Here is a 12,755-nt window from a genome sequence, read left to right as displayed (position 1 = left end):
GTAATTTATATTAAATATTAGGTATTTAGATAAAATATCAAATAACTAGAATGATTCGGATAAAACTAGTGGATATTTTTAATTACTTGGATAAAAAATACGAATACTTTCATATACTTTTAAATATTTTCGGGTAGTTCGAATCTTTGTAATAATTTAGTTTTCTTCAAATAGTTTCAGATACTTTTAATAGATTTTTAAATTATATATATATATATATATATTTAATTATGTTATTTGTAAATGTATATATAATTAATACTTTTATATACTCAGGTACCCATTCATTCTCGGTTTGGTTCGTTTATTTCAAATATAGAAATATATGACCATTTGGATATTTGAGAGCTTCGATCCGGTTATACATGTTTTCAATATTTCGATTTAGTTTCAGTTCGGTTCTTTTGGTTCTATTTTTTTTTCTTGCCCAGGCTCAGAAACAACTAATAATTTTCTTGGGGCAAAATGACAACTAATAAATTTATTAATAGCTATTTTGTAAAGGATACTTCGTGATTATGATAAATTTGAAGTTGGTCGTGCGATATTTCTTTTTTCAAGTTTGAAGATACTATAATATATTGTTGTTCAAAAAAAAGATACTATAATATATCTATCTATATTATTATTTGCGAAATATTTTTTCGCAACAGAGCTCTCACGTTAAAAGTTAGAGCGGTTAAAATCTATAATACCCTTAAAGAATTTTTATATATAATAAAAACAAATTTATACTAATCATATTTTTTTTGAATAAGATAATCCTTATATATTGTGTTGTTATCTTAAAATAATTATTTCTATTATAAATTTTAAAAGTAAGATATAAAACAGTTTACCTATATCTATATTATTATTTAAGAATTTATATTAATAATATTGATTCTTTTTAAATAAGATAATGCTTATATATTGTGTTGTTATCTTAACATAATTGTTTCTATTATAAAAGTAAAAAAAGATATAAAACAATTTATAATAAAATATTAATCAAACTAAAACATTTGTATAAAAATATTTTCTAAATATTTCTAATATGTTAGTGTTTTCAAAATTTTAATACAATAAAAACATATATATTTTAATGATAAATTGTTTCATATATGACTAATTTAATATTTTGTTTTTTTGAAAATATAAATATTAAATTTTGTTGTTATCTTAAACTATTATTTGCGAAGTGATCTTTCGCAACGGAGATCTCACGTTAAAAGTTAAAGTCGATGATATCCTTAATAAATTTTTATATATAATAAAAACAAATGTATACTAATCATTTTTTTTAAATAAGATAATTCTTATATATTGTGTTGTTATCTTAAGATAATTATTTATATTATAAAATTAAAACAAAAAGATATCAAACAATTTATAATAAAATATGTTACTTAAACTAAAACGTTTGTATTAAAATATTTTCTAAAATATATGTTAGTGTTTTCTAAATTTTTATACAATAATAAGCTTATATATCTTAATGATACATTTTTCATATATAAATAATTTAATTTTTTTTTTTTGAAAGAATAAATAATAAATTTGTACTGTTATCTTAAAATAGTTATTTCTATTATAAAATTTAAAAATAAGATATAAAACAATTTATCTATATATATACTATTATTTTCAAATTTATTATATACTTAAAAACGAATTTATATTAATATAATTCTTTTTAAATAAGATAGTTCTTATATATTGTGTTGTTATATTAAAATAATTTTTATATTATAAAAGTAAAAAAATAAGATATAAAACAATTTATAATTAAATATTAATCAAAACATTTGTATAAAAACTTTTCTAAAATATTTCTAATATATTAGTGTTTCCAAAAATTTAACAATAATAAGCATATATATAACTTAATAATAAAATTTTTCATATATAAATAATTTATTTGATTTAAAATTTTTGAAAATATAAATAACTAGGTGTTTTCCGGCACCATGTGCAGTAAAAAAAATTAAAATATATTTTAACAGATAAATATAAATTATATTTATTTTTTATAAATATTGTAATTTTTTTCTTATCAATATTTAGTATAAATTTGATTTAACTAAACATAAAAATAAAGATAAAAACAATTTTATTTATTTTAAATTATATTTAAGAATATGCATGTATATATTTAAAATTCTAATATTAGATAGATTTTTCTATCTATTTATTTTAATTAAATATATTAAATAAATATGTAAAAATTGCATAACTTTCAAAAATTAAAATTAAACAATACTTGTAAAATTTGTAGATATACAGTATATAAGAAACTAATGATTTATGATTTTTAATTTTATAATTTTGTTAAAAAATTGTATACATTTTTGAAAATTTTATAATTTTAAAATAAATAATTAAATGATATTTCGGAATTTTAGATGCTATAGTTGAATTTTTTATTTTAATGATGATTTATGTGTTATTACCATATTCTAAAAAAGTTTCCAAAATATAAAGAGACAATAAATGTAATATATGAGTTTTTACCATATTTTAAAAGTTTACCAAAAATATAAATTAACATTAAATGTAATTGTCCATGTCATATTATTCTATAAGCCATGTCATCAATTTTATTAGTCATGTCATCAATTTTATTAGCCATGTCACATTATTTTTCTGAAAATGATTGTAAGAATGACATATGGCAAAATCACTTATTAAATATAGTCTAAGGGATAAATTGTCAGGATGGTTTTTGAATTAGTAAAACATAAACTAATAAATATCCGAAAGAGAATTATGTCCGCATACGCGGACAGCACACTTAGTTGATAATAAAACATGTGGAAGACTGGGTTCATATAATTTACAACCTACTTAAACAATATTGCCTTATTCAGGACGTTGTTGCCCATTACGATTCCAATCTTGATGACATCTTTAATAATAGTCGAATCTATACATGTGGTATTATCAACAATAATCGTTGTTCTCTACTTATGTTTATTCGTGATGGGCTTCGGTCCTACTTCAAGCATACTCTACTCAGAAATCTTTCCAACTTGAGTACGTGGAATATGCATTGCCATTCGCCTGCTCACGTTCTGGATCTGTGACATTTTAGTCTCTTACAGTCACTCTATGTTGCTTAGATCCATCGGACTTGCTGGTGTGTTTGTAATGTATGCATTGTCTGTTGCATCTCATGGGCTTCTGTGTACCTTAAAATCCCTGAAACCAAAGGCATTCCATTTGAAGTCATTAGTGAGTTCTTCTCTGTTTGAGCTATACAAGCCGAAGCAATTACAAAATCAATTGAGAGAGACTAAAAGACGGGAGATTAAATTTGTAATGTTTCCATGTCCATGTGGATTTGTGAAGTTGCATCCATCATAAAATTAATCGCTTCCAAAGTGAAAGCCAGTAACTTAGATTCACAAACAATAGACATATCAAGCATAACAGTTAATGCACACATCTCCCGATCATTGTCTGAAGGTTCATTTAGATGATGAAAAACAAAAACACTATAAGTGTTCTATTGAGATGGCTTTAACATGCATAGTAGTTGAGCTTATCCATATACATCACATGCAACGATTTGGGCAGCAAAATTCAAATGTATACCGACAATGTTCTGCATTTTTAATTTAAGTAACAAATGGTTTTTAGTCAAAACACAAACAATCATGAATATAACTCAGCAGACAACCTAAGTACTAACTGTACTATAGCACCAAAATACATATCTATACTAACTAAAATAAACTAAATTGAAGGTCACAAGAGACATGCCATATCTGCCAAAATATTCTCAGCTTGGCCCAAATTATCTCCTAACTGTATCACTACGAGAAAACACATGGGCTTCCTCTTCCTCGTCCTTTTATTCACGTTTCTCCTCCCTCCCACAACAATGCCTCATAAATCCCTTTTGTTCTCTAGCTTATCCCTTTCACCAAAATTATCCAAATCAAAGAATCTCGACAATCAATGGCAAACAAATCGGCAAAACTTTTAGTATAGTGTTTAAGTTTCACGATTGTAATAGCAGGAACACAATAATAAGTACACTACAAAAAATACACATCACTTAATTTTTTTTTTTTGGAACACATCACTTAAGTATATGTAATTGTTCCCTTGTTATAAATACCTAACTAGATTTTGGACCCGTGCGCCCGCACGGGTGTAAGTTACCAATAATTATAAGTTATATTTTTCTTGTGTTTTGAGATAGATGTATTTTGTTCAGTTTTTTAGTATCCAATTACACTCATTATAAAATATGATGCTTTAGAGTTTTTAATTTTATCTTGTAATTTTAACATTAATTTGTTCTTAATATCTGAGTAATAACAAATTATAGTGGGTGTTTTATTTTTTTATTCAAGCATGTAATTTTTAAGTAGATTATAAAATTATAATTATATAGTTTTTAAACAGTAATAACAAAAACTATTTGAAAGTGAAAAAAATATAATTATAATGTGGGTAATTAAATATAGGAAGCCCAACAAAAAATTAGATGACTAATTGGACCACTTTGTGATAATAGTAAGAATGATTCATCAAATTTATATATAAAAAAAAGAAATGTGGCCTATCTGTACATAATGGAAGCCCAAATTTTTATTTCCAATGTAAAATCAATGGGACGGTTTCGTAAGGAAGTTAAACAGGTTTTGGTTCATTTTAAGTCAAAACTCTGAGTTTTAATATTAGTGGCATAAAGATGTAATTTTATACTTATAAATATAACTGTAACAAACTATATATATAACTGTTTATATGCAAGATAATTACTCTAAGATATTGAAAATTAATAAGTCTTTTAGCGTTTCCAAACCATAGCTGGTGATGCAGTAACAAAATGAATGAACCACCACATCACATAGAAAGCAATCGCCACTGGAAGCAAGACACCACCTGTGAATAAGAAGCAAGAAAGATACTTACTTAGGGGGATCATTGGCAAACTCAATACTCAATAACCTGGGTTTTAAATGGTGCATGGCTCTCAATAGAAAATAAATTAGATGTATATATAGAAACTTAGAAAAGCTATAAAGAACTTAATCTAAATGCATTATTATTTGATAAAACCAACATTCAAGATCCAGCTATTCAAATCCATAACTCAAACGAAAACATAAAAAACAAATAGCTAAATGTAAGAAACCAAAGTAAAGAAGAAACAGAGATGAAGTTAGAAGAAGAGAGTAGAGAGATGAAGTGAGAGGTAAAAACACCATGAGATTCTATAAGGCACATCTTTCAGAAAACCAGATTCTTGTGTCAGGTCGTCACTGTTAAAATCAATCTTAGATTCCCTAGAAAGAAAACCAGATAAAGACAGAGACTCAGAGAAATCAAAACACACTAATGATCAGCAGCTATCCGAATAGACAAAGCTCTTGTGTATCTTTGTTGTTGATGGATTTAGCTAGTCAACAATTTGAAGCAGAGAAAGTCTCTATAGTCACAGCATATATATAACAAAGAACAAAAGAAAGGAGTGACCATTCTCATCAATGTATGGAAAAGATCATGTATTAAGATATCAAATCGGATTTCTATGAACAAAGTAAAGTTTTTTTTTCTGGATCTGATAAACATTAGTTACCTTTTTTGCCAAGCTTCTCAGATATCTTGCTTAGATCAGATCCACCACGATTCCAACAGTGATGACCTGAAACTCTCATGGTGTTAGATCAGATTCTTGTGTCCATTGGTAATAACTAAATCATCCAGGAAGAGACTATGAGTGTAAGAAAACTAAACAGAGCAATCTCTCATAATTTCATACAACCTCAGGCAAAGATCTTGTTCTTACAATCTGGATCACATCAAGCTTAAGTTTTACCCATAACTCAAAACTGAATAACTACGAAAAGATTCAACGATAATCTAAACAAACCTACTTTGAATTTTTTTTCCATCAAGCCCTAAATCCCAGAAGAAACCTATAAAACCTTAAAGGATATATTTATCAAGAGAGATAAAAGGGAGAATTAAGTGATAATCTCTGACCAGATTGATGAGAGGAAGAAGACGAAGGAGAAGAGAGTTTGGGTATAGAATCGTGATATTAGCCATCACGATCCTAGTTTTGAGTCTCCCATTACCAGCGTGATGAGAGCAAGAAGAAGACGAAGGTATTGAGTTTGGTACTTTGGTTACAGAACTATCGTTGATTTTTTTTGTCTTAAACGTCGATCTAATTAGAGAATAATGTTAATTTATATTTATTTTTTAATTATTAATCCAGTGGTATTCCATGGTAATTTTTGTGCAAAATTAAGGAGACATAGCTAAGTGTACTTCAGGCTTAATAGTTTAGATTAATAGTTTAGATTGTTCTAAAAAACTGGTTTTTTTTTAAGATGGACATGCTAAACCTTTACCGAAAATAAATGCTATAATTAATTAACATTTATGGTTTTATTTTTATTTGTAAATAAAATTGTTTGGCATGGTAGATAAATATACTTGTTACCATGATATTACCATGATATACTGATATCTTCCTTTTTTCTCACCCATAAACTCATATTTCCTTATTTAAAATGTACCATTACAAAATCATTGATTCTAATTGGTTGAATAAATAGTTGTCGAAAATAATAAAAATAGTTTTAGAAAGAAAATGGGATGAATTTGTAAATAATTTCAAAAACTAAAACCAGAATCCTAAGAATTTAGATGTTAGAATTTGTTGAGAAGAAAAAAAAAGGAATTTGGTGAGGAGAAAACTAGGACGCACATGTCATGAAAAATATCAATCTAACACGCCTTCCTTCCACTTGAGACAAAATCGACCAACCAATTAATAGATGTGACTTACATAGATGAATGTAGAAATCGAACTAAACCTAATAGAGTAGAACCAACGTAACTATAATCAATTTAATTTTTTTTGTTCATCCTTAACATATGAGTCCTATATAAATTCATGAATAATTTATGAACCAATGAGAGTCTCTAAAATTAATTAAAAAGAAACATTTTCTTTTGATCAAGAAAAAAAAAGAAACATTTTTTTCAAACCTAGAAAAGACACTGGGCATAACCGAACCAAGAAACCAAATGTCCGGGTACATATATGCCTATGACTGAATCTAAAGTTTTGAAACACACGCGGTCTCATGTTGGTAGGGAATATACACAAGAACCAATTATAAATGTACACGTCACATTAAATATAGAAAAACTTCATAATTATTGATTGGCAAAATAAATAAATAAAATAATAATTAAATGTGTCGTCGACCACTCCTGTTTCTGAAGCGAAGAGACTTGTTCTTCTTCTTCTTCGACATCGTCTTCTTCTTTGGTGTACGGAGTCCATACGTTTTATAAAGAGAGAGAGACAAAGGGATCAGAAATCAAAATTAAAACCGAAAGGAAACGTTTTTGAGTGCGGTGGTGCATAGACATCGATACGTATACTCCCCTCCCACCGAGATTTATTTATATACAGTACGTTTCTCTCTATCGACTGTGTGTTCCTCTCAGTTGTTCGTTCGTTCGCTGAGAGTTGTGATTTTTTTCTTCTTAGATCTTTTTGTCGGAAACAAACAAAGCTCGCGGTCTCTGTGATCCGCCGCCGTTTTGATCCAGGTTCGATTTTTTTTTTTTTAGAAGAGATCAGATTTGATTTCTTTAGAATGAACTTTTGGTAATGATTTGAGTGGAGATGTTTGCCTTGAAGCAATGCTGATTGTGTGTATTAGAGAAGATGTCACGATGGGTTTTGACTTTTCTTTGGGGTTTGGTTGGATATAGCATTGACTTTTGTTCTTGGTACTAATTTGAATTTGTCAATGTACGTTTGAGTCTTTAACTTCATTCTATTTGGATCATTCACCTGTTATGCTTACTATTGTATCTGTAAAATTGGAAACTGAGAGAAGAGAACAGGTGAAGTTGTGTGTTTTATATCTTCAGGATAAGAACTTAACTTTGAGATATTATCTTCCACCAAAAATCTAGATATTTATATTTGTTTGGCATTTGTTATTTTGGCCCAGCTTGGATATACTAGAGAGACTATCTAATTTTAGTTCTTGATCTTGTTTAGTGTTTAAAGTTGCATCTTCTTCAGTTTATGTTCTTCCACGTTTCTATATTATAGGTTCTTTGTGTTTTGGTCTGAATGTTTTTTTTTAATATATGTAACTTTAGGTTTGATTGGTTCAAGCTTGCTTCCAAGTGGAACTTTCCTCGTTGTAGCTGAAGAAGAAGCTTGTTCCTTCCTCCTGAGAATACTTGAGGGCTGAGCAGTTGCAGTAATGCAATAAAGTTGTCTTTTTCTTTTTTCTTTTAAAAAACGAGATGAAGGCAGTTAAAGGGTGGCGTCTATGCGGAACAAGTTATACGCAGTCTTTGCCTGGAGCTCGGCACCGTGCTCCTCCTCCTACAACAACAAGGAAGCCAGTATGGATAATGGCAGTGGTTTCTCTGATAACAATGTTTGCAATCGGTGCTTACGTGTTCCCTCATCACAGAAGAGCTGCTTGTTATATGTTATCTTCCAAAGGATGCAAAGGGCTTACTGATTGGCTTCCACCCTCTCCTAGGGAGTTTTCTGATGACGAGATTTCAGCTCGTGTGGTGATTAGGGAGATATTGAGCTCCCCTCGTGTTATTAAAAAGACTTCTAAGATTGCGTTTATGTTCTTAACTCCGGGGACTTTGCCTTTTGAAAAGCTATGGGACCTCTTTTTCCAGGTTAAACTTCCCAAACTTCTTTTCCTTTGCATCAAATTGTGATTACTTGCAAAAGGTTAAGAATATATATCTGTGTTTATATGATTCTTTCTTCAACTTATTTGGTTTTGGTGCTTTTTTTATCGCTCCCTCAACAGGGTCATGAGGGGAAATTCTCTGTGTATATCCATGCATCAAAGGATACGCCGGTTCACACCAGTCGTTACTTTCTTAGCCGTGAAATTCGAAGTGATGAGGTCTCTCTCTCTCTCTTTCTGTCTGTCTCTATATTTGTAGAATGACTAGTCATAATTTCCTCTCTTGCTTCTGTAATAAATTTCATATGCTTGTGAAGGTGGTATGGGGTAGAATATCAATGATTGACGCCGAGAGACGTTTGTTGACAAGTGCTCTTAAAGATCCTGAGAACCAGCAATTTGTATTGCTCTCTGATAGGTAAAAATCAATATTCCACCAACTTTTGTTTCTCTCTCTCTTCACTTGATTATAACTTGAGAGTGTTTCTTGTTTCTTTCTCTTGCAGTTGTGTGCCGCTTCGAAGTTTTGATTACATGTACAACTATATGATGTACAGCAATGTTAGCAATGTTGACTGGTAAAAGTCATTTTTGTTCAAGTTGCTGCAACTTTAATAACACATGTTTTCCAGATTTCTCTGTAGTAATATATGATGTTCTCTTGCCCTTCAGCTTTGACGATCCTGGTCCACATGGAATCGGCAGGCATATGGATCACATGTTGCCCGAAATTCCAAAGGAAGATTTTAGAAAGGGTTCACAGGTAATAATAATTACTGTTTCATTGGTTGGTATGAGAAAAATTAGGAACTCTTTGTGGACCAGTTTTGGCAATGCACCCATCTCATTAATATGCATGAGAGAGAGAGAGAGAGTTTTTCAACAAGTTTTTTATGGCTGCAGTGGTTCTCCATGACACGTCAGCATGCTGTCATGACTATGGCAGACAATCTATACTACTCAAAGTTCCGGGACTACTGTGGGGTGAGTATGGTGGCCTTACCACATGTTGCTTACTTTTGTTTTCTCAGTTATATTAATTAATAGGAAGGTTTTATTGTTATTTATCTGCAGCCAGGTGTAGAGAGTAACAAGAACTGCATTGCTGATGAACACTACCTGCCAACATTCTTCTATGTGAGAATATCTTCTTTTTGTACTTTGTTTTTTATCTATAATATAATATAATTTGGTGTGATATATTATTATCTCTCAGATGCTTGATCCTGGTGGCATTGCTAACTGGACTCTTACATATGTTGATTGGTCTGAGGGAAAGTGGCATCCAAGAACATTCATGCCTGAAGTTGTCACACACGAGTTACTTAAAAACCTCACGGTATTTTGGTCTCTTCACTGACTCACTATATTCCTCTGCTTGCTTCCATTGCGATATGTAAATTGGTTTGTATACCTACCTTTTGCAGTCCATCGACGCAGTTTCACGCGTAACAAGTGAAGGAACGGTACACGCTTCTAAACACCACTTGTAATCAGTTCTACATTTACCGTTTTGTTTGGTCCTCTTATAATAATGAATGCTCCTTTTTTTTTTTTCTTAAACACAGGGAATAGTAACATGGACACAATGCATGTGGAACGGAATCAAAAGACCTTGCTATCTCTTTGGAAGGAAGTTCCACGCAGATGCTCTCGATAAACTGATGGATCTCTTTCCCAAATACACGAGTGGTTTTGATTGATCGATGCAAATTGCAAAGCAAAGGAGGAGGTATTGTTTTTGACTCGGATTCTTTGACCAACGTCCCATTACACATTCTAAGGAACCAAGTTTTAAACTTTATGGAATCCATCCCCTAGAAGATGTAACTCGCTGCAAAGTCGTTTTGAGAGCATAGAAAGAAAAAAAGCGTAATCTTAAGAAGCATAGGAAAGTTTCATTTGGTTGGGGACGTTGGGACATTTTTAACTAAACTGTTTTCACTACCATCTCATTGTTAATCTTTTCAGAGTGATTTTTGTTCTTCTCTTCTGTTGAAATTGCTATTAAGCATTATCATTTTTTTTCAGACAGAAATCTGTAGAATTACGTTCTTATTTTTGCATATTATAAAACAAAATAATTGCTGGAAGCTCCAATGTCTACCTGGATATCTCACCATAAACAAACAAATATTACAATGTTTGAAAACTTAGTTCTATATATTACTTGTTTTTTTAGACCAGTACTGAGAATAGAAGCTCGAATGATCTGAATCAGACTATTTCTTTCTTCTGAGACAAATTCAATCTCCAATATTAAAGTGCATCTACGGTCTACGGATACCACACACATAAGAGAATAGGTCTATTAACATTTTGGAAAATAAGATTATATGACACTGACAGCGACATTAGGGGAATGGGTCAGCAAATCGCATAAACCAAGAAGACTATTCCTCACACAAAACTTGAAAGCTAGGGGATCAGATCTGTCGGCCCAAATTAAACATCAAATGGATTTCCAAACCCGAGAAAAAGAACCGAACATTTCTTTCCAGTTCTATACTCGGGCCGGATCTCAATAAATCGGACATTGAGTTTCCCGTTTCAGTTGCACCGCGTGACACCGCCTTACTCGGACATCCTCTATAAATCTGAAAAAGCTGTCTTTTTCCTTTTCCTCCTCTAAAAAAAAATGTCCCGATTGCTGTCGAAAACCCTAATTCCCCACGGGAGATTTTTCCTCCGTCGCTTCAACGAGCCGAAGACGGCGGCGGCGCCAAGCCTCGTCTGTTTCAACCGCCGTCCCTATTCATCGAAACCCCATACGATCGAGATCGACCTGGATTCTTCCTCGTCGGCGACTTCCAAAGCCGAAGCCGAAGCCGCGGTTCTGAAGAAGCTGAACGAGTTCGTACGGAGGATCGTCGTTCAGAATTCGACTCCCGATTGGCTCCCTTTCTCCCCCGGATCGTCCTTCTGGGTCCCACCGCACCAGAACACCGCCGCCAAGATCGCTAATCTGGTCGACCAGGTGACGCATCCGTTGACCGAGGAGGAGGCTCTCTCTCTGTCTTCTCCTTCTGGCTGGCCTTGCTCCTCTTTCTTCGTTCCTTCTGGTAAATTGTCTTCCTTTTAGGGTTTAATCGTCTTAGCTAGGTTAATGGGTCTTAATAAAAATGGTTCCTTTTGTTTAAATTGCTTCTTTTATTGAGTTTCTGATTTAAAAAGTTTTAATTTTTGGAGATGAGATCTTTAGACAGTGAAGGGGTTTTGTCTTTTAGAGGTCTTGTCTGAATGAACATGTAGATATTGTAATGGAACTGATATCTTTAGATTTTCTGTGTAACTGATATGTGTGGTGTGATTCATTTTTTTCTTATTTTTTTCTTATTGAAATGATATAGATGATGATTCATCGTCTAAACAAGAGGTAGAAGGTAGCACGGAGTTGAGCGTTCCGGGGAACGAGATGCTGGAAGTCAAGCTAGCGGAATTTCCAGATCCGATCTACCTGTTGAAACATGGAGACGATGATGAGTGATTTCACATATCCAGCTCGCGATGAAAGTCTAGTCCTGATGCATGGTTTGCATAGACAAGCTTTGGGCATAAAACAGATGATTCTCGAGACTGATGAGGTTGTATTTGTATATACAGTTGCAAGCCATGGAATTATATCCGCTGTTTTTGGCTGTCTTAACGCTGTTTGTGAACTATATTTTATAAAGCTTGACATTAATTAAAAGCTTAGCAGACAGTGAAACTTTAGATCGTAATTTTCGTATAGATTTACGTTGATAACAATCTGAAGCAGTCAATGTTATTGAAGACTAAAAAGAGTGTTTGCATATGCTACAAGTTTGATTCATTCACTACAATAATACAAGTAGCTAAAACTATACTACATGTGTTCTTCCATCTCTGTACTTTCTCTGTCTCTGTACTTGCCCAATTAGTTCTCCATAGGGACACTACTTTCTCTGTCTCTGTACTTCCGTCTGGCATCATAATGAAATCTACAAAATTATATTATTATTTATGTTAGTTAAAGACCTAATAAGATAACTTCAGTTTTCAAAGTCAGAGAAACCATAAATCTAATGCCCACTA

At 31.6% G+C, this 12,755-nt stretch overlaps 2 protein-coding genes and 1 long non-coding RNA gene across 3 annotated transcripts; 2 read left to right on the top strand and 1 right to left on the bottom strand.

The window, feature by feature from the left end:
• Positions 1–4,619: 4,619 nt before the first annotated feature.
• Positions 4,620–6,156, bottom strand: LOC108811144 (uncharacterized). Its single transcript, XR_001943243.2, has 3 exons — positions 5,983–6,156; positions 5,576–5,641; positions 4,620–4,878 (listed from the first exon to the last, which is right to left on the bottom strand). It is a non-coding gene; the product is annotated as an uncharacterized LOC108811144 (long non-coding RNA).
• A 1,057-nt stretch (positions 6,157–7,213) lies between these two features.
• On the top strand, positions 7,214–10,792 carry LOC108805978 (glycosyltransferase BC10). The gene is made up of 12 exons (XM_018577986.2): positions 7,214–7,431; positions 7,511–7,572; positions 8,137–8,682; positions 8,820–8,918; positions 9,017–9,117; positions 9,206–9,277; positions 9,372–9,462; positions 9,603–9,683; positions 9,774–9,836; positions 9,916–10,038; positions 10,127–10,165; positions 10,268–10,792. The coding sequence occupies exons 3-12, from the start codon at positions 8,287–8,289 to the stop codon at positions 10,400–10,402; spliced, it is 1,200 nt and encodes a 399-aa protein (XP_018433488.1). The 5' UTR covers positions 7,214–7,431; positions 7,511–7,572; positions 8,137–8,286; the 3' UTR covers positions 10,403–10,792.
• A 482-nt stretch (positions 10,793–11,274) lies between these two features.
• On the top strand, positions 11,275–12,390 carry LOC108806400 (uncharacterized). Its single transcript, XM_018578505.2, has 2 exons — positions 11,275–11,761; positions 12,050–12,390. Exons 1-2 carry the CDS (start codon positions 11,338–11,340, stop codon positions 12,184–12,186), a joined length of 561 nt encoding a protein of 186 aa, XP_018434007.1. The 5' UTR covers positions 11,275–11,337; the 3' UTR covers positions 12,187–12,390.
• Positions 12,391–12,755: the final 365 nt, after the last annotated feature.

The sequence above is a fragment of the Raphanus sativus genome, chromosome 6, assembly GCF_000801105.2.
Source record: "Raphanus sativus cultivar WK10039 chromosome 6, ASM80110v3, whole genome shotgun sequence".
Taxonomy (NCBI): Eukaryota; Viridiplantae; Streptophyta; class Magnoliopsida; order Brassicales; family Brassicaceae; genus Raphanus; species Raphanus sativus.
This window is presented reverse-complemented; position numbering and strand designations above follow the sequence as displayed.

What these genes read in the sequence shown, in the direction of transcription:
- LOC108805978 (XM_018577986.2), top strand. Translation starts at nt 8,287, where the DNA reads ATGAAGGCAGTTAAAGGGTGGCGTCTATGCGGAACAAGTTATACGCAG. An exon ending in ATTTTAGAAAGGGTTCACAG is followed by an intron (nt 9,463 to 9,602) that starts GTAATAATAATT and finishes TTATGGCTGCAG; the next exon opens with TGGTTCTCCATGACACGTCA. An exon ending in AGTTACTTAAAAACCTCACG is followed by an intron (nt 10,039 to 10,126) that starts GTATTTTGGTCT and finishes TACCTTTTGCAG; the next exon opens with TCCATCGACGCAGTTTCACG.
- LOC108806400 (XM_018578505.2), top strand. Translation starts at nt 11,338, where the DNA reads ATGTCCCGATTGCTGTCGAAAACCCTAATTCCCCACGGGAGATTTTTC. An exon ending in CTCTTTCTTCGTTCCTTCTG is followed by an intron (nt 11,762 to 12,049) that starts GTAAATTGTCTT and finishes GAAATGATATAG; the next exon opens with ATGATGATTCATCGTCTAAA.